Here is a 21738-nt window from a genome sequence, read left to right on the forward strand (position 1 = left end):
GAGTTTGGCTGGAAATGGTAGGACAACATCAACGACCGAATATCAATTTGATATGCTGCCAATGTCCCGTACCGAAATTGATGACCAAATTTTGGAAATGCTCTTTATCGGACATTACGTACTTGTGATATGAATTTACCTGTCAAAACATCGAACTTCAAGTCTGGACCAGATGACGTCATGCTGACCATAAACAATCATACCCAGTCTTCCCCCAGATAGCAATGTGTTGTAGACATTTCCAGAATCAGTTAAAATCTTCTCTCCTTGCTTGATTCTAACTCTGCAATTAATTGCAAACATATTTTACGACCGGATTGAGATAACGTACCCCTTGATTGACCATGAGAAAAAATGGAAATGGAGGGAAACAACTGAGGTAGCTACCCTTGCTTGGTATTGATAAAGTACACTAAGTTCATTCTCGAACCTTATAAGTCCAATAGATGGTCTGTGCGTAATATGGAATTGGTATGGAGTCTGATGTTGCCATCCTTTCATGCTTGGATCATCCCATAATAAAGTTACCTGAGGATAAAAAGGTAGATTGTACGGCTGTCAGTATTGTCTTGTCACGCTTTTTTTCAAAGTGAATCCAATTGGCTATTATTCATTACCAAGACCAAAATGGTTTGAGTAGCTTCCGCGTCGTCAGGCAAATTTTAACAATTTTTCTTGTTCCCAGGAGGGAACAAAAATCGGGCCCATAACAAAGGATTTAGGTTTCGATAGTCAAAAAGACGCCATAATGCAAACAGCCCATTGCAGAACTGTAGTGATTGAAACAAGATTGATAACAGAATGTGCAGAAGAATAATCACGACTTTTCCCACAGACTTGCTTTGGAAAAGGAGTAAAAGTGAATATGAAAATACCAATTTCTCCCCCACCTGATTGGGTGTATCTCCTGTGTGCCACAAAGCTTTTGCTGAAGACAGACCAGGTCCAGTGGCTGAGTTTACAACCTAATAGTGAAAACACATATAGCTTGACTGTTTGTCAGTTAGGGCACGTAGTTCCCGGTGTTGTGGTCTGTCTTCTCTTGTGTATCATGTTTGGGAGGGTAAAAAAAAGGGGCGACAGTAATTGGCGCAAGCTGTTGTGGCGCTCTGCCAGCTTGACTGGCAAAGTTAATAAATTAAATTAAACTAAACTGATTTTTCTGAAAAACTGGCCTACAGATTTTGTTGAATTTTAAATATTTTAGAGATTATTTCTAACATAATCTGGTAACGCTGAATGGGAAGACTTCTCCGGCCCGATTTTATTCATTTATTCCTACAGATTTTGTTGAATTTTAAATATTTTAGAGATTATTTCTAACATAATCTGGTAACGCTGAATGGGAAGACTTCTCCGGCCCGATTTTATTCAAAAAGGACAATATAAGTTGATTTTAAGGCTCAAAGAAATGCCTCATGTCGTTGCCATCGTAACTATATTTTGGAGGAAAATATGATGTGAGAAATCTATGATGGGTACTTAATACCCTGGCCAAATTTCGTCTTGTTATTGATTACCCTGACTGTATCTAAGGACAGAATATGTTTATTTGTTTGAAAAAAGCAGAAACTATTTCGAGCCTCCTTTACCCTTTCACTCCCAATATCTGATTAGTAATTCTCCTTTCTAGCTGCTATACATTCCCTTTTATAGTAGTTAAGAGAGTTTGAGTTTGATCAAAATAACACCATCTGACTGATAAGTTTATTCATTCTCAACACCTGTCTGCTGAATAGTGAATTGATATTATAAGGAGAAGTTACATACTAACCACTTCTGGGAATGAAAGGGTTAACGTGGAGAAGTGCCTCGTATCCCTTCCCCCTCCCCCTTTGACTCCCCCTTTCACCCCTCTCTTCCTGGTGCTTTCTCCGGATGTTCGTTATCTATCCCACTAACATCTATTCAAAGCGCATTCCGTTTTCGGGTTTTCAGTTGCAATGAGAAAATCAAAAAAGCTGTATAATCACTTTCAGCTGTACTCCTTTTATTCCAGCGTTGATATCCCCATCTCCATAGTTAATATTTTCCCTTCTCCACATAACGACGTAAAATTTTTGGTTTGATTGATATCCAAACACCACGCCTAAGTAATCAGAACCGTGACTGTCCTTGACATAAATTGTTCCACTGTAATCGTTAGGTCCATAACGAGTTGAACCTACAACGCGCAAAAAAAAAAAAAAAAAATTAACAAATCAAGACATGAAACAAACTAGGAGAAATCAACCATTTTTAAAAACTTTACCTATGAGCATTCCGGGACGACTCGTGTCAGACAAATGTTCGACATCAACACCCTGTTAAAATTAACATTAATATAGTATTTTAGGACGGTGCCTACTAATTCAAAGATATTTTTGCGCGGTTTATGAATATGCGGCAAAAGCAGATCTTAACAAGTGTTATTGAAATATTGTAGGTAACCACCCATTTTGCCAAGATGATTAATCAACAATATTTGTAAATAGCTTTAAAGTACAAGGCAATGTATGGCGTTCTCTTCCAAATTGAAGCTTAAATTATCTCTGAAAAATGTATGGGTACCGCTAATTTTCTTTTTGGATACCAAGAGCACTTGCTAGGTTCTGCTTTCTTCGCTCAGTTTTAAACCGTGCAAAAATATCCCGGCATGATAGAGAATCCGAGTACCTCCAAAACCCGAAGAACGCATGCGCAATAACCATAGTAGGCACCGTCCTTAAGGTAGCTCCCTGGAGTATTTGCGAGTGTACTCACCACAGGTAACGAGTTACAAAAGGAAACCTAGCTTACCACATTTGTTGCGTGAAGCTGCCACTTAAAGCGACGTCTTTCCTCCCACGCCAAGCAATGACCGGGTGAAATGGTTTTGCGCATTCGTGATATGTGGGCCACACCGGGTTGGTGTTAGCGTGGGCCGCCTTGCTCTTTTTACTTTGTTTTTGACTTCTGAAGTCAAGGCCGATCAGCCGGTTTTGCCAATATTCTGAAATTTATCATTTTTCTTAATATATTCTACTAGCTCTGACAGGTTTTCACCAATATAGGGTATTTGATAGGAACTGTATGTGGTTAGATTAGAACTGAGACAATTTTAAAAAGATTACAGAAGGGAACGCGAGAAATTTGGTCACGGGACGTCACAAAAATCAGATACAGGCTTTACTCGCCACACTAGTGCTCAGCTTGCGTGCGTCCCTAAAACTCTAGCGAGCTTCCTTTAATGATCTTCTGATTGCAAGTTCGGATGCCCTATCATACCAAGTAAACCTTTTTACAGTCATCAAAATCAAGATTTTTGTTGTCGCCTGCTTGTCCTGCACTTTTCAAAGTTCGTTATAACGCATCAAAGTAAAGTATTACCGCTGACATATGGCTTTTGTTCGTCGACCGAAAAAGCATTCCCAGATGTACCCTGAATGTAGTACTTACCATTTGGCCTTGTTCCATCAGTTAACAGTATTATCTACATTTAGAATACAGGTTCCGCCAAGTAATAGCCACGCAGATCGGGCCTAATGATCGAAAGCTCTCCTGATTGGTCCGTAACAAAGTAGCTGCACAAGGGATCCACGCGCTCAGTGCAAAATCACGCGCGGAACGCAATGCCGCTACGTTTTGTACCCACAAAAATCTAGCAGTAGTCATTGTAAAAATGGACAATTAGCCAATATAAAAAATACCGTAGTACACTTTGTCGCTCCAAAATTTTGCATAAGCATAGTTTTTATTTTCTCTTGGGAATTATAATATACAACTAACACCAACCCGGTGTGGCCAGCACATCACGCATGCGCACAACCATTTCAATTAGCAGCCATGGACAGCTGTTTCGGCCTTGCTGGGCCTCACCAGCATGACCTAGCTAACACACGCGGAGGGTGTTTTAGGCACCCCTTTAAGTGCACCCATTTAAGGTGCACTTATAATGGCTCCAAGAGAACTGGAAACAATGCTTATGCATAATTTTGGAGGGACAAAAGAAGAGTATTATGGCATTTTTGATATTGGCTAATACCGTAAACTGATGGGCCTCATTTCATCGCGGATCGAAACTTCTGGGTTATCAACTTCTGCCTACACCCTGATTTTTGTCACTGCAGGAAACCATTGGCGACAAGAGTTGAAAAAAAGGTTTGGTAAGCTCTTTGTTGGTATAATTTGAAATTGAGGATTAAGCGAAAGAAAATATTCGCGTTTTGTCTGCTTTTACATCACCATTTCTGCAACTCTCCATTCGGGGCTCGGGTCGCCATGGCCTGGAAACAAATCCACAGTAAAGTAATCAAGGAAGCTTGTTTTACTGATGTGCGTCACGTGAGGACAAATGTCGTCATCATCCGGGACACTATCGCCATCAAAATCATCCATGCATGCGTCACCAACGGGGTTCGCTGAAACATTAGGAAATTAGTCCATAAAATTCGCTTAATTTTAAAAAGATATAAAATATGGGTTTAGCGGATACTACTTTAATACCCTGATGATGACTTAATGTCGAGAAGGTTCGGTTTTTTATTTTAAAAATTTTTTAGCCCTGTAGTAGACCATATTCGTATTCTCGGTATTGGACTGGAACTAGCTTGCAATGGAGGCTAATGCGGGGGAATCTTTTCAAATGCAAATACTTTCTAATATATTCCCCCGCATTAGCCTCCATTGCAAGCTGGTTCCAGTCCGATACCGAGAATACGAATATGGTCTATTAGTCTTTTTTATTAGGAAATTTGTTAACACGATTCTTATCCTTGCAGACGAAAGTAGGATTCTTTTTTTGTTTCTGCATAATGTATAAAATTGGAAAAAAGAGCGTAAGGGATACACAAAATAGAAAATGAAGGTTACAAGTAGAAACTCTGGTCGAATAACCCCTTTAATTAATATAATGTCATAAAATCTTTTCAAACCTTTAACGTCATAAGAAAGCTTCTTGTGTTCCTGATGAGGATTGCTGATCAAAGGGCAGTTATCCCGGATGTTAGATATCCCATCGTTATCTTGGTCATCATCACAGGCATCCCCTAAGAACGAATAATGAAAGAAAAAGGAACCCCATTACAAATGGGGGCGGTTTAGGGGTGGTATCACATAAAGGATTATGGTGTATGAAGCCAAGTAAGTAAAATAGGCAAAAGTCAAAAGAGAGTTTGCCAAGTGCTGCGGGGATATGAAGAAAAGAAAGAATGGTTCGTCTTATGTAATCTGTCCTCGTTTAACACACCTCGTTATATTTCTGCTTCAAAAAGGGACAATACCAATATTCAGCTCAAATCAAGTCAGCCGGACTAGAGGAGACAGGAGACTCAGAGGACCTGAAGCAGAGAACCAATAATCTCAACCCGCACATGACCTCGGGTCCGGCGGACAACAACCACAGAACACATCGGTCGAAATTCAGTTCTCTCACCACTACGTCAGCCCTACTCAAATAACGGCCTTTCCGTTCAAGTTTGCCATTTTGCCTTGACTGAAAACAGCCTGAGCCAAATTACCTATGTTATCTCCATCAGCATCCGCTTGTTCGCCGTTCGGCAAATCGGGGCAGTTGTCGAATTCATCAAGAACTCCATCACCATCTCTAAAACAAGGGGAGAAGATTTGTGTAACAAATAGCTTTTAGCCTTATTGATAGAAAACCTGACAGTAAAGCATTCCATACTTACTTATCTTTGCCTGGTCCGTCACATTCATTACCATATCCGTTTTTATTGCTGTCTGGCTGGAAAATATACGAACATTTCGTTTCAAATCTTTAATCTCACTTTGGATTACCTAAGAGACATCTCTGTAGCCATGTGCATTTTCGTTGAGCAATGCCGAGTAATTAACAGTTCTGATTGGTCCATTGCTCCAGTTACACTTTCATGTGATTGGATACCCTGAATTTGAGCTGCTAGCTTGCTCAATCAATCGGGAGCGGCTAAATTAAGCCGAGTAATTAGACAGTCCCAAAATGACTGGTCAATCAACCACATTTTACTGCATAATTAAACAGAACAATTGATCACCTGCTCTTACCTGGAGGGGGTTGTAGTTCTTAGGACAGTTATCGCACAGGTTTCCAATGCCATCCGCATCATCATCAACTTGGTCTCCTGTGGCGTTCAGCTTAGGGCATTTGTCAGTGTCGTTCAAAATTCCTGAGGAAAGAGTGAGCGAAATTGCGTAATTTGTCGCATGGAATCAGTTGAGTCCTCGTTTGATTTTCCTTATGAACAATTTCTCCACATAAACTTAATTTGTATGTTTGGGACCACAATAGCTGGGTCTGCACTTGCAACCACCTTGCTATTTTGTTTATTAAGTACAATTATATTACATATAATAATAATAATAATAATAATAATAATAATAATAAAAAATAAAGCAAGCAGCAAGCGCTATTACTCGCAAAATAAGAGAAACCGCCAGTTAAGGATAAGGGAAGACGAAAGGGGTATATGGAACTTACGAAAGAACTATGGGATCAAATGGGACACGAAGATCTGGGGCTCACGAGGCAGAATCTACGAGACCAAGCCGCTCGACTTGAAAAATCCTTAGGCAGCGTAACTAGTACTAAGAAGAGAGGTGCAGATAACGCAGAAGGGGTCTTAAATAACAGACGCCAAATAGCAATAAGTGCTGATCAAGAAGAACCGGATTTGCATACAACCCTGACCCAATATCAACAGCGTGACAATGGTGACCTTTTCTCACAACCAGATTTGCATACAACTTTAACCCAAGATCAAGAAATGTGTAGATTGTTAGAGCCAGCAAACAGGATAATGGAAATAATTAGCACCCACCCTGGGGACTATTCCCAACGTGACATTGATACCAGGACAAAAGAAGCACCATCACCAAAAGAATTACAGGAAATCAACCAAGCGGTTAAGTTATTGATGGAGCGCTACGAGGTAACACCAACGCAGAACCCGTTTGGTTTTCTGTGGTTAGCTAATTGCGTTCTTTACTCGGTGGTTTTGTTGATGAAAGGTTGGAAAAAACAAGGGCCAATAAAGGCAGAGAGACCGCAGGACAGAAAGGAAAAGCTTAAAAGAATTTACGACCAGGAGGCGGGGAAGATCAGAAAGCAATTGTCAATCGCGAAAGCGGAAATCGAGAGGTTGAAAGAAAACAGGAAGATCACGAAAAAAGGAAGGAAAAATAGGTGTCAGCTCCAAAAAGAATGCAAAACCATTTCTGTGGCAGGTTTGGTTAGTTACATGGAGAAAAAAAGGTCGGAGCTCCGGAAATTAAAACGTGGGTTTGACAGGAAAAAGAAACAAGAGGTCTCGCGTGTAATTAACCAACAGTTTAACACGGTCCCTGGTAGAGTGTTTGCGAATTTGAGTGAGATGTTGAAGACGGACCCAGAGAATGAGCGACCAAGATATCCTGGAAAACGTGCTCGAGATGATTCGCGAATGTTTGAAAACATTGAAGAGGCTAGCGGGTTTTGGAGAGAGCTGTGGGAAAAGAGAGGGACTGGGAATAAGAACGTGGCCTGCTTGCAAAAAGTAAAGATCGCGATCTACGAGCAAGTACCACCACCAACGGCCAGCGAATGGGCTCTCGAAGTAGCGGAAGCGGTCAAAGTCCTGCGCGCCAGGGCCTGATACAATTACCAACTTTTGGTGGAAACATGGAAGATTACCCCGAGTGGAATTCTGAAGGCAAAACCTCCCTCCTTCCGAAAGAAGGCGAGTTCCTGAGTGAAAATCAAAGGCCTATTACTTGCCTGAATAACATGTATAAGTGGTTTACATCTTACCTCCTGGCACCTGTGGACCAACACCTTGAACATTATGGCCTGATGGAAGGCCAGCGGAGAGGAGCGAAATCAGGGTGTTTTGGTACGATGGATAACTTGCTAATCGATAGAGCAGTAATGCTGGATTGCCAGAGAGGCAAACGGAACTTAAGCATGGCATGGATTGACGTGCGCAAGGCTTACGACTCCGTCGACCATGATTGGCTATGCGCAATGACTGACGTGCACAGGCTTCCCATCTGGCTGGGTAAGGTCATACGCAAGTTGTGTGCGAGCTGGAATACTAAAGTAGTACCTACAACAAGGCAAGGGCGAGAGACTTTCAGAAAAATAAGGTTCACGAAGGGATTACCCCAGGGGGGCGCTTTGTGTCTGTGCCTGAACCCAGTAGCGTGGCGCCTGTGGGCAACGGAGGGATACCGGTTATCCAAGCCTGTAGGAGTCAAAGTCACCGATCTCCTGTATATCGACGACCTAAAGGTCTTTGCTGCCTCCGAGAGCAAGCTGAACCGAGTGCTGAAGGAAACTAGAGGAGCGATGCAGGATATTGGCCTTCACTGGAATCAGAAAAAGTGCTCAGTGGTACACGTGAAGAGAGGAGCCCAAGTGTTAGACGAGTCTGGTATGAGGATGGACGAGACAACTACCATCACGGCTCTTGGGGAGGGAAAACACTACAAGTTCCTGGGGGTTCTGAAGAACGTTCGGCAGGATGAACGGCTGGCTTAGCGTGTGCAGCTTAAGAGTATCTACGCAGGATATCTATTATATGGTCCAGCCCCCTGTCTGATTGTAACCGTGTACAGGCAACTAATCAGTATGCACTCCCGGTGCTGCGGTACTTAATTGGTACACAACATTGGTCTCTATCAGAGTTAAGAGGTGTGGACAGAGCAGCTCGGAAGATCATAGTTGAGAACGGTGGCAAGCACCCAGCTAGCCTAACTTCTTTGTTATATCTACCGAGGGAGAAAGGGGGTAGAGGCCTGCAATCAGTCGAACACGAGTATAAGATCACTAAAATCAAATCGCTACTGAAATTGTATCAGAATTCGGACCAGACTTTGGGAGCAGTTAGAGAATTTGAAGAACACGCCATGGCATCAGGTCACCAGTCGCTTGTAAAGGAAGCAGCCAAGTACGCTGAAGAACTTAACATCACACTTCAGCTTGATATCCTAAATCCCGTGTGTGTTACAACGGAGGGAAAGGTGGTAACTGCAGCTAGAGCTGGGAATCTGCTAAAGAAATCTCAAGAGATGCAGCTCTTGGAGATCGCTAAAGAAAAAAGGTGGCAAGGAAAGTTATTCCGTATCAGATGGGACGATGATAGCCTAAGCATAACCAGCTGCTTTGCATGGCTAAAAGGTTGGGCTACATGCCCTACATATACCATCGCGGGCATGTATGAGCTATATGAGCAGTTGTTACCTACGAAGCTCTACACAAAGGAAAAGACGCAAACCTCCACCGACGGTGAAGTCCTATGCAGGTTATGTGGGAAGGTAGCTGAGAGCGTTGCGCATGTACTGGCTGGATGTTCCTCCCTGGCACAAACCAAGTACCTATACAGGCATAATGCAGCCTTGAAGATCCTGTTTTTTGAGCTCCTCCGAGAGCATGAGTTAATAGAAGAGGTTCCACCATGGTACTCACCGGCGATGCCAAAACCAGCCTACCAGAACACCACGAGTGAAGCGTTTTGGGATATTCCCATCTATGCAGAGCACAACGAAGTAAGAGCAAATCGGATAGACGCGCGTCTTGTCAGCCACGAGAGGAAAGAAGTTTACACAATTGAAATGAGCTGCCCATGGATTGAGAGTAGAGCCAAGAAAGATGAGGAAAAGACACTCAAGTATGGTCCCATGATGTGGGAGCTGAAGCAGAGATACAATGGTTACAGGGTTGAACAGTACAACATAATAATTGACGTATTGGGTGGTTATTCTAAACACCTAGAGAAGTCGGTGAGGAAGCTAATAGGAGCGAGAGCGCGGGGTGTACTTGAACGGATGCAGAAATCGGTCATCTCAAACACTTTGAACATTGCCAGAACATTTAAGATAAACACTTAGTTAAGGCGATAAGGACACTAGACTTAAGGTTTTCCTTTTTTTTTCTGAAATCCAGAAACACAAGGGTTGTCGCAAAACCTGTATTTTAATTATTTTCTACGCAGTTTTTATAGTGGATAAGAGTTTGATATGATTCTAAATAGGCTTTTAGTAGAGATAACCAAATTTTGATGGCCTCGTGTAGGTTTATAAGAGATAATGAGATTATAAAACTGAATAATTTTCTAAATAGGCTTTTAGTAGAGATTATGATATCATCATATTTTTGCACAGGTTTTACAGAGTATAGAATTTAATAATATTCTGAATTGGCTCTCTAAGAAGACAGATTCACATCATTAGGTATATTAGAATTGTACTAAGTTCCGTACCTAATTTTTTTTACTTCTAATTGTAGCTTCTCAAGTGGTGTAGGCTACGTTATGCGCCCTATACTACTCATAACGTGGACAGCATTCCAAAGTTTCATAATGCGAGATAATAATAATAATAATAATAATAATAATAATAATAATAATAATAATAATAATAATAATAATATACTGAAAATTAGATGTGAGGATGCAATCTTATACCCCGTTCACACCAAAGCCTAAACATGTTTAAAAGTAGTTTTACTAAACACAGTTTTACATATAAATCGTTTCCACCGCGCGCTGACGCGAGTTAAACATGTTTAAAATGTTTTTTTATAAAACCACCTCTAGATACTCTTAAGCTGCACACGCTAAACATTCGTGTTTAATTTAACAACTTCAAAATGGCGACTGTCCGAAAAGCTCGTGGGAGAAGGTGGGAGGACCGTGAGACTAAGCTTTTGCTTGAAAAATGTTTTGTGATTAATTGAAAAATGGGGAGAGGAAAATGTGCAGTTAAAACTTAAATCATGTACCAGAAAAAAGCCAATTTGGCAAGAAATAGGTGATGTTTTAAACGCTTGCGGCTATGAGGACAGGGACAGTGAAGCTTGTAAAATCCGTTTGCACACACACTTGTTACGGCTTACCGCCAATGTAAAGACGAAACTAACAAGACGGGAAATGGAACTCCAGGCAAGAAGTCACCCTTTTTTACGAATTGGACGAAGTTCTGTCCGATAACTGACGAACGAAGCATTTTCTACCTTTTTCTAACAATAAGGTTAGGGTAAAGGTTGGCGTTACTTTTAGGTTTGGGTAAATGCAGCAGTATATCGTTGCTTGAAACTATAAAAGCAAGGTGACACACGCTAACACCAACCCTGTGTGGCCAACACATCACGCATGCGCACAACCATTTCACCCGGTCAATTAGCAGCCATGGACAGCTGTTTCGACCTTTTGGGCCTCATCAGCATGGCGTAGTTAACATACCAGGCGGGTGTGTTTAGCACCCCTTCAAGTGACAGCTTCACATGCCATACATATGGTAAGCTGGGTTGGGAACAGCCAAACTGTTCTCCCACGGGGTGCTAAACACACCCGCCTGGTATGTCAGCTACGCCATGCTGATGAGGCCCAAAAGGCCGAAACAGCTGTCCATGGCTGCTAATTGACCGGGTGAAATGGTTGTGCGCATGCGTGATGTGTTGGCCACACCGGGTTGGTGTTAGCGTGTGTTACCTTGCTTTTATTGTCGTTACTTAAAGGCGCTTTTACACTGTGAAATGTTTCGACAAGTTGCACGAAACAGTTCACAGTGTAAAATCCCCTGCAACGGCCAAAATCGTTGCGAGACAAGTTGCACGAAAAGTAGAACTTAATTCTACTTTGGGTAACGGCTCTTGCAACTTGTCTCGCAACAATTTTGACCGTTGCCGAATATGTTACACTGTGAAATGTTTCGTGCAAGTTGTCCCGCCACAATGCCGCCAAAACAATGCGAGAAAAGTTTCACGAAACATTTCACAGTGTAACAGCGCCTTAAGGAGCAGCATTTGGGCAGCATTTGGGGGACGTAAATTGTCTGTATTTCCGAGGCACGAGTGATGTTAAAGTTCTGGAGAAGAGCAAGGGGACACTTCGTGACGCTTACTGAAATCCTCGTTCATCTAATATTCATGTCTGCCTCCTCTTCAAAGCGAGTCTAAGTGCAAAGTTTTTGTGATGGTAATTAGTTTCCTTTACATACGAATAAAAAAACTCTTTTTCGTAAGAAAAACTTCGCACTTAGACTCGTTTTGAAGAGGGGGCGGATATGAACTCGGAAATGGCTTGTTACTTGCATTTCTCGGCATATTTTTCCTATCAAACAGGACTGAGCCTGAACTTATAACGGTTTAATTGCGTACCGTCACCATCCTGATCGAGATCACAAGAATCTCCAAGGCCGTCTCCATCAGTGTCCGTCTGTTTTGGGTTATGTTCAGATATACAGTTATCACACACATCGCCCACTCCATCGTTGTCCCTGTCTGATTGATTAAGATTCTTGACAAAAATACAGTTGTCCTAAAATGTAAATTTATCTTGATTTATTAAATATAACTCTTTTTGATCTCACCATCATTTTACTATGTTGTGATTCTTATAATCATATCACTCTATGCCATTACTGTAATAACAGGGCAGGAAACTAGGTGCTCACTGCGCATGCTCAATGACCAGAAAATGGCTTCAACTCCAACACGTTCCCATATAGCTGACTGGTTGCCTTTGTTGACGCAGTTACGTCTGTTTAAAATTTTCGATCCACAATCCCACAAGCCTTGTTACAGCCAAATGCAGCCAATCCAAGAGAGGTATTAAAAGACCCGCCAAACTCAACTTGGGACATTTTTACCTACCTTTCCCTAGTGCATAGTTAATTCATGCGTTGTTATTTGCGCGTCTTGTTTTCCGCCAAGTTGTGAGTATGTTTAGGTGAAGAAACACGTGATTAAAGTTGAAGGAAGTTTATGTTACCTTTCTATTGTGATGCAGCGAAAGCGGCATGCGTCGCGCCCCAATGATAATATGTTCAGTCGTTACTTAGGAAAATAAGCGCATTAAAACCTCTCTATCCAGAATTAGGTCATTGTCATCATCCTCATCACAAGCATCGCCGTCGGTATCATCATCATGATCTTCCTGACCCGTGTTGGGTACAGCAGGACAGTTATCCTAAGCACCATTAAATAACAGAAATATTACTGTTATGATTAACGAGACAGTCAATTCCAAAAAGATAAAATCAATTTGATATAAGGGAAACCCGTTAGCCCCTTGCGGGGTCTATCAATCTGTTTGAATTTTTGTTCATTACAAATCGAACTGAATAAAAAAAAGTCTTAACTTTCTTAGACACTACTCAGAGGTTGGACATAGTTGGATCGTGCGCACTTTCTGATGAGTACGTCAGGCGTAATTCGGATTCCGTAACTTAAGGTTAACGTTTTTAGGCTGACTTTATAACAATAATGTGGACAGAATAACTGCCGAGCTAGCATCGAACATGAACAAACAGGAAAAACTGACGAGGAACTCAAAGGCAAACCTTTTTACAATTAGGTGATGTACAACTGAGGCCCTTCACGGGAATGGCATCCAAATCTGGATCTAGCTCACATTCCTCCCCATCACCAGCAAAACCATCTCTGCACTGTAAAGCATAACAGTTAAAGTTTGAATTAATTTGAGACATATTTCCAGCACCATGCTTAGAAGCCCGCTCATGTCTATCTGCTCTAAGCCGGCTTCTGTAACAGAAGCTTGTCAATCAAACCACCGCGTCCACACAGCGGTTTTTTTACATACCGGGATGACAGAGGTCCGCTTTTCCTAGATCGAGTATGTCTCCAACCATAAACTGCACTATTTCTTGGACCTTTTTACCCTGAGTGTTTATCCGGCCTGGGATCAAACCCGTTGAGTTTATTCTGGAACCGTCAATAATAGTTCTTATAGAAGGTTGTCTTGTCTGTTCATGCCTAAGAGCCGTTCTAGGTTGAGAATTCTGAACCGCTGTCAATGCGTATTTTTGGCAATTGGTTGTTTCCAGGCCTGGCCATACTAGAAATTTGCGTCACGACATTTGTGTGACGCATTGTGAGAGATTTATCTCACGAGTTATTTTAAGTTAGCTTATTCCCACGCGAAACAAGACCACATACATCGTATGGGACTAGTTGTACGGAAAGACCTTAGACAGCTATGACCAGAACCAGGTTGCTGACTAGCGGTTTTCTTTAAAACAATGGTTTGCTGGGGGTGCTCAGTCTCGCGGGTTCAGAAAACCTGGTTGTGGTCATTGTTATTTAAAGTTTTTCAGTTGTACGACCCTCGTTATATGCACCTGTCACACGAAATTCACGAACTAACTTCATACCATGCACTTGTATTTGCCCGCTCCTGTTGACGAACACTGCGCGTTCATTTGGCAAGTATGCTGTGCATTGGTGCACAGGTCACCAGGATAGCATCCTAGATAGCCGTCACCAATAAATCCTGGCTTACATGGACTGCACTTGAAACTACCCTGTCAAACGAATACTATACTCTTGAAAAAAGCTCGCCAATGAGCAATTGTTTTTTGGTCAAAGGGGCATGGACTAGTTGGGTGTCAGATGAAATATTAAACTATTCAGTATTCCAGAGGTTGCAATTAAGCAACTTCGTTCCCAGGAGAGGGAGAGGTCGAAGGAATGAGGTTGGTAATTAAGTTGAAGTCTTTCATTTCTTTAAGGAAGAGAGATTTTCGTAATTTAAAAACACGCTTGGAGAGGAGAAAAGTCCGAACAGCGATTTCGTTTCTCAGAATCCACGGAAATCTTAAGGATCATCATTTCTTTTCGGGGAAATGTCCACCCAAGAAGAAACGTTTTTTCGTTTGAAATTTCATTAAATATCTAAGGCTATATTTTATGACAAATGTATGCCTCAAAACGAAACTTTTTTTCACTTACCGGTGTATTAATACAGTTGGAATTCGGGTCGCACGTGTCAATACCCTCTGAGCATTCATCTATTTCGTCACATTTTTGTCTGTAATTCTGCGCATGCTCTAAGCCTACACCGGAAGGCGCATTACCACGGTAACCTTCTGGACAGCCTCCACACCGATATCCAGGCGACAAGTTTTCACATTGACTACGCTCATAACATGGGTTTGCCAAGGCGCACTGAAATCATAGTGCAAGACTTTCATGAGGTCAGAAGGCAGAAAGAATGAACATAAGGTCGTGGTTAAAGCAATCGGGTGAGAATACAAGTTTCGAAATTTGTCTAACGATGATTTTTAATTTATAGAATATATATTTTTCTTTCTCCCCTTCATTTGAAAGATTTGAAAACCCATAGACCCGAAAAAAATCAGAATGCTAGAAAAGCATAGTGATTAACACACGATGAAACATAACAAATAAATCAGCCATTAAAGATGCTTGCCAACGGGCGAAAGAAATCTGAAAAATCATAGTCCTTGGCAGGATTAGAACCTACCACCTCCTCCTCGGCGGGAGTGACACTGTAGACCCCACAGACCAGTGGGGGGACACTTCGTCCATAAAGAACCTTTATAATACTCGTCTGGGAGCCCTTGTAAAGGGAATTTGTTGTTGGTTCTCTACGTTGCTTCGAGAGGGTTTTTTTCTCCGAGGATTTTTGTGTTTCTGTCTTCAAAAAATAACATTTCCTATCGCCAATTCGACCTGAAGCGCGCTGACAGTTCTGGAAAAGTTACGTGAATTTTTCAGTGACGCGAGGAAAGAAAATTATATAATACGTTTTGGGAAACGTGTGCACTTTCTCAGAAAGTGCGGATGGAGAAGAGTGGAAACTCCATGATTCCTTCATTTCCTGGTTCGGGACTAACCAGAGGTCTGCGCTAACAGATGGAACAACTGCCACTGTAAACGAGAGTGAAGCAGTCGCATTTCCGAAAGTACCTCATTAATGTCACCGCATGATTTGCCGTCTCCTTCAAAGCCATCAGGGCAAGTTCCACACTCAAAAGACCCATTTCCAATATTGACGCAATGAACCGAAGGAAAACAAGGATCTCCCATGCAAGGACCTGTTGTCACAAAACATGCAATACGACAAATTGAAATGCTACGATGAACTTTTTAACAAGAAGATTGGGTAATCAGTCGGGAAGATTGTTTTATTGGATTTTCAGGGTCTTAAGATACGACTGTCAAATTTTGCCTGCAGAAGGCATCGCCACATTAACAACCTTAATCAGGGCAAGTAACACGAAAAGACGAGTACAAGTTTTGCGCTCTGAGAATTTGCATTTGGGTTTGAAGCTTGACTGTATTTTTCAAGTGCGCGTGTTGAGAACGAGAAAGTTGTTTTTGTAGTGGTACTTGCCGGCATCAGACTCAACTTGAGGTATCTAAGTTTGCCTGGAAAGACCAATGCAAGCTTGTACAAGCGATTTTATTCCAGCAAACTACTTGGAAGCAGTGATCTATTAACCGGAAAAGAAATTTGAGTGTTTCAGTTGAGGAAACCAGGCTGGTGATAGTCATGGAAACGTAATTCATCTTAAACATAGTTCTCGCAGTAGGACTCAGAATTGTTATCAATTACTTTCAGAATCCGTTTAAAGCCAGTTCATTTGGTGTTACTTACACTTCACTTGACTGCTACAGGTCCGACACATCGCGCATTTGGGAAAAGTACCCTGTTCAGCGTATTCGTTAGAGGGACATGCGCGACAAGATGTCTTCATGTAAGTGCTACTGTAGCCTGACCTGCAGCAATGGCAGGTCTTAGATCTTGAAACATTGTTAAAACTTCCTGGTGGGCATATCTTACACGGAAAACCTTGAAACAAACGTGTAATCTATTCATTAATGTATAGTGTCATTTGTTCTACAAAGTTAAGGGGTAGCCGGGTACCTTACTTGTATTAAAATTGGGGCACGTTTAAGTGCGCGAAATTTAGTTCTGCGTCGAATATAATCCGCGCGAAAAGGTTAGTGGTGTAATATGATACACTCGTTGTTACAAATGTAAACCATTCGTTTTATTCATGGGTACACATATGACAAATGTTTTTTGACAAATGTCTTCTCATAACGTTAAAAAGCACAAATGTCTTCTTCATCATCATCCTGAACAATTTCTGTTTTGATTTTTTCAGGCTCCCAATAATATTCCGCTAGAAATGCCTGCATTTTGCTGTAAATTTAAAGCTGCGCGAACAAGTCCTCTGTAAGGTGCGCGAAATTGAGAATCACGCGAATATAAAACTGAGCGAAAGTGAGTTCTACGCGAATTTCAATACAAGTAAGGTATAAATAAACTTGCCTAGGGGCAAGATTGTTGCATGACTATCGCTAGTTTTGACAGGAATGATGGAAGGCCTCCTTTGTAGTAATGGTCATGCGAAATCGTTGTTTGCTCGTCTTCATGCAATGAGCTTCCAGGATAACTAAGTTATTTAATAGGACAATCACATCACTTTTGGAAGGCATATAGTTTATTTGTGGTCTGAGTATCATCATTTGCGCCCCAGCAGAGTGATATGCCTATCACACAAAGTGTTATTATCGGCGGTGGATTAAAAACTAAACGAAAGGTTAAAAGAGAAATACCCTGAGGAATTAAAAAGACGACTTAACGTACAAATGTTTATTACTCACCGGTTCCATCACTGTATGTCCCCGCAAGACATTCATACTGCCTTCCTTCCCTGCAAACAGTGCCTGGATCACAGGGGAAACACTTCTGCGGACACCACTGAGCAAATAAATTGGTGGTAGAAAGAGTAAATAACCAGTGCAGACATGCAGTTATCATTTCTGCAGTAGGAGTTAACGTGTATAGCAAGCACATAATTTCGCAATAATACCGGCTCTGTTCTGTCTCAAAAAGACCCACCGTGTAAGTACAGCACACAGACCAAAGGATACCAAAATAAATGAAAATCATTTCATCAGTATTTTACTTACAGTTGAGTTACATTTGCCATGTGTGTTCGCTGGGCATGGAAGTGCAGTGCCATTATGACATAACTGAGAACAAAGATAGGAACGTAAGCACAACAGCGTGAAAGTTAAGTTTTAAGGTTTCAGAAAAGTGTCAAATATCTTTGAGACAATTCAATGTAAAGTGCCATTGGTTCTTCTTACCCATCCCTCTGGACATGCGCTACAGTTTGGTGCTCCTCCAAACGAGAACTCTGTTGGTGACGTCACACCACACTTTTCCTCCGTTCCATCTCCCGCACAGTAGTAACCAGTCCTACATCGGCTACACTTTGGTTTGACCGTGGAATTTCTGGCTGAAGGGATAATCGATTTTCAATTAACATTTTCACGTTTGCAACAAACGGTTCTGAAGACTCGGCTTATAATTCCGTCGAGAAATCCATGTTTGAAAAGATCACTTTTTCACAGTGTGTTATTTGAACACAAGTTATTTTTTATGACGCAACATAGGCTGAAGTTTTCCCAGCACAAAGATTCAAAGTAACAAAGCCAAAAAAATTCATGTTGTTGACATGTATGCTGACTTTAAGAACAGCGGCAACGAGCAAGTCGTAAGTTTATTTGTGCGACGCGATTTAACATTCAACAACACTTCATTGTGGCTCTATCCGAACCTAAGTCAACTTACGATATTCCGATCCCGTCATGCCTGGTGCTCTAAAAAACACTTCCCCACTGGTTTCATTGACAAAGATTTCTCCTGTCTCCTGACATGTGGCATTGAAAGTTATGGTCAGTGGTATTCTGTCACCTCGCTTTGGTGTACCCCCATCCACAGCAAAGATGTAATAATGGTATGTCCAGTCTGTTGTCTTGTTACTCCATACAAAATCAGACCCATTCCTTACAGCGTATCTTCTAGCTTCAATTTTAGGGCTACATAAGGAAGAAGTATGCTATTTATAAAAAGTTATGTAAAAGTTACGTTGAGTATAGGTAGTTGTATTATTTTTGTAAATTCGAGAGGCTCGTTAAGAGGGAACGCTTACAATAATGTTCAGAAGTGCTTTTCGCTTACAACCGATCGGAAACCAATTTTACCAAGGCGCGCATTTTCGCTTTGATGGCAAGACGAGTGTAGCGTTGGGATGAGCTTTGGCAGGAAACTATTCGCAAGGCAACGCAACGCGAGCTACCGGAAATAAGGGAAAGCAGTTCAGTGATTGAAGAACACTGGTGCGCTATTCATAGTTTGAATACATTTTCTTCCCATCATCGGAACACTCACGATTCAGGAAATGCCAGTGAAAAAGGGGCCAAAGAAAAGTATTGCAGGTCTTCTAAGACAACTGGAGTATCTTCGAAGGATCTTGCTAGCTCATCCACCTCGCTTTAGACAAGACACTTAAAAGACTGAAGTCAACTCACATATAGTATTTGCTTACATTTTTTGTAACACAGGGCTTCTCTTGTAGGAAATTTTTGCATTTAATCCGCTGTCTCCATCGGTTGCTATAGCAACGAAGAAAGGTGCCTTTTGCAGAGGTGGAATTGGTGTGAGGTCATAGTTAACATTGGGAAGGACTGGACAGTGGTCGTTGTAGTCCAAGACAAACACCTAAAAATAAGGAAACAAAACTGATTTCACGCGCGAAGGAGACAGAGAGACAGAATAATTCAATACTTACCTTGATCGTGATATTTCCAGAGGGTTGATTTGCTTTCCCTGTGTCTGTAATTTTTAGGGCCAATGTGTAGCTAGCTGTATGCTCGTAATCTAATGGCGACTTGAGACTCAATTTGGCTGAAGTGGTGTTCATAGTGAAGGATTCGATTCCTGCTATCAAAAGAATGGAGCCATAATCGGCATCAGTGCTATTCTGACTCTCATCAATGACACCATGAAGGTATCATCGGTTCACTAATAAAAGTTTAGAAAAGCGAAGAAACTAATACTTTCTACCTCGCTCTTCAATGACTACAAAACCTCTTCTCTGTGAAAAAGGTAGTTACTCGCTACTCGAGTTTGCCAATGCCAAAAGTAATGAAATAAATAAATAATGCAATAAGTTAATAAACAAATGTAGGTTGATACTAATTCTCTACTTTCCCAAATCTCACAATACACATCTTTTACCCCCCCCCTCCCCCCAAATTTTGCGTAATTATTGTTTGCAATTTCTCCTGGGACATGAAGATGTCCCAAGAAAAATCGGAAACAATGCCTATGCAAATTTTTTGGGAGGGTAAAAGATGTGTATTATGGGATTTGAGAAAGTAGAGAATTTCTGAATTTTTCATAATTCTCCTCTATACCTGGTACAGATGTGGTAATTGGTCGCACTGTTGTATTCTCGGTTGCATTCGGACACAAGTAAATTTTCTCCCCATCCAACACAAAAGAGGAAGGAGGCATTGTGCTGGGAGGGGATGGTGCGGAGTATGTTTCATCTTTGATCTCAAATCTGCGTTGCTCGTTACCAGTCAATATTTCGACTCTGTAAGGTCCAGAAGAGAAGGCGTCTGACACCGTAAATTCCTGGAAAGAGCATTGTTTATTATTAGTAGTTCGTTGAAAGAAGTGACCTTGGATATTGATGGTTGAAGAGAGGTTTTAAAGTAACTAAGGGAGAAAAAAAAACTTCGATCTGCTTTAACAGCTCGCATGTTTCTGTGCTAACCGCTGGCTTCACGAATTTTTCTTTAAAATCTCATTGTTTTTTTATGACTTTGATCAGACGATGTCGTAGTTTTTGAATGGCAGCGAGGCTGTAATTGACCTCCCTTAGGTACAAACGTCAGTGTTTTATCCTGGTAATTGCACCAAAGCGGATTTATAGTGATATTTTTGGATTTTTGGGTGTCCAATGGTTGGTGGATGTGCCTAGTGCCTAGTGTGGTTGCGCAGTGTCTGTGTGCTTGTCCCCTCTCACTTTCAGCCTCCACCGCTGACTGGCTTCCGCTGCCTGCAGCTTGCTGCTTGCAGTGGGGTGCCGGGGATGCAGCCCATGTGTTAGTCGACCCCTTGTCAGTACATAGCCTCTCCCCAACAAGTCCTATTGTAGTGCCTCCATGCGGCGACACCTGGTAACTAGGTACACTTAGCGCTAAGGCAGAAGCTACAAGAGCGTTCCCCTCCCCTTCCCCCTTCCCCCTCCCCCCCCCCCCCCATCCACTGCCTTGTGGTCAGTTCCGGGAGGTCCAAAGGCTACGGGAGACAACCCAGACAGAAAATTTGCAGTCAAGCTAATATAGCTGTATTGGTGCTCCTCTCCGTTGGATAAAGTCAGAAACGCCGAAAGGGTGCTTCTGACAGCCCGGGCAGCCCAGAATCTTTCCTTAACAAATCCGCCCAGACTCTACAGCAAAACTGGAGATGTCTCTCCAGCGTCGTCGCAAGACTCCGACAACAACACGGGAAGTGGCAGTTACCATTTATAAACTCATCCAATTGGCGTAGGAAAAGAGTGCCAGGGGCCACTTTCGACGGTGGGAGAGATCATCGCATCTCATTGGATGACGACCACCCGCCTCAAGCTGGGTAACCCCCAACCAGTAAGGTGTCATCCCGCTACTGCTTACCTGCTCTACTGGGTGCGTAGGGATTAGAGGAATCATCTTTGACAAGCAGGCAGTAAAACTCCGCACCAGACAAAAGAAGAAATACATCAACAACGAAGACTCCAGCTCTTCGCATCGCCAGCAGGAACGTTCGGACCATGTGTCCTGGAGCCACCAATGACGTTCAACAGTTGGATGACGCTCGCAAGACTGCTGTCATCGACCGCGAGCTCCAGCGGTTAAGCATCGACATCACCCGCCTCCAGGAGACACGGCTTCCTGACCGTGGATCCATCAAGGAAGCGAACTACACCTTCTGGCAAGGCAGACCAACGGACGAACCTCGGCAGCACGGTGTTGGCTTCGCTGTGAAGAACACTCTACTGCCCACTGTCGAGCCACCTAGTGAAGGGACAGAAAGAATCATCAGCCTCCACATTTTAACACCAACTGGTCCAGTTACCATGTCAGTGTCTACGCTCCCACACTTTGTTCCAGCCCTGAGGCCATAGATGCAT

At 42.1% G+C, this 21738-nt stretch overlaps 1 protein-coding gene across 4 annotated transcripts in view; it reads right to left on the minus strand.

Annotated features, from left to right (window-relative positions):
- Positions 1-21738, minus strand: part of LOC138018811 (uncharacterized) — a 67587-nt gene that overhangs the window by 4995 nt on the left and 40854 nt on the right. For 3 of the 4 annotated variants that reach the window (XM_068865492.1, XM_068865490.1, XM_068865493.1), the window contains 24 exons: positions 19976-20198; positions 19348-19499; positions 19105-19277; positions 18348-18595; positions 17861-18012; positions 17681-17743; positions 17372-17468; positions 16356-16550; positions 15665-15792; positions 14684-14899; positions 14107-14256; positions 13276-13380; positions 12795-12902; positions 12092-12251; positions 6004-6125; positions 5649-5704; positions 5478-5563; positions 4893-5006; positions 4204-4379; positions 2252-2303; positions 1974-2164; positions 891-965; positions 431-528; positions 140-283 (listed from right to left, as the gene is read on the minus strand). In XM_068865492.1, the coding sequence (XP_068721593.1) occupies positions 140-283; positions 431-528; positions 891-965; positions 1974-2164; positions 2252-2303; positions 4204-4379; positions 4893-5006; positions 5478-5563; positions 5649-5704; positions 6004-6125; positions 12092-12251; positions 12795-12902; positions 13276-13380; positions 14107-14256; positions 14684-14899; positions 15665-15792; positions 16356-16550; positions 17372-17468; positions 17681-17743; positions 17861-18012; positions 18348-18595; positions 19105-19277; positions 19348-19499; positions 19976-20198 (3284 nt within the window). The remainder of the gene's footprint in view (positions 1-139; positions 284-430; positions 529-890; positions 966-1973; positions 2165-2251; positions 2304-4203; positions 4380-4892; positions 5007-5477; positions 5564-5648; positions 5705-6003; positions 6126-12091; positions 12252-12794; positions 12903-13275; positions 13381-14106; positions 14257-14683; positions 14900-15664; positions 15793-16355; positions 16551-17371; positions 17469-17680; positions 17744-17860; positions 18013-18347; positions 18596-19104; positions 19278-19347; positions 19500-19975; positions 20199-21738) is intronic. The other variant, XM_068865491.1, reaches the window with a different exon arrangement.

Source organism: Montipora capricornis, chromosome 10 (genome assembly GCF_036669925.1).
Source record: "Montipora capricornis isolate CH-2021 chromosome 10, ASM3666992v2, whole genome shotgun sequence".
Classification (NCBI taxonomy): Eukaryota; Metazoa; Cnidaria; class Anthozoa; order Scleractinia; family Acroporidae; genus Montipora; species Montipora capricornis.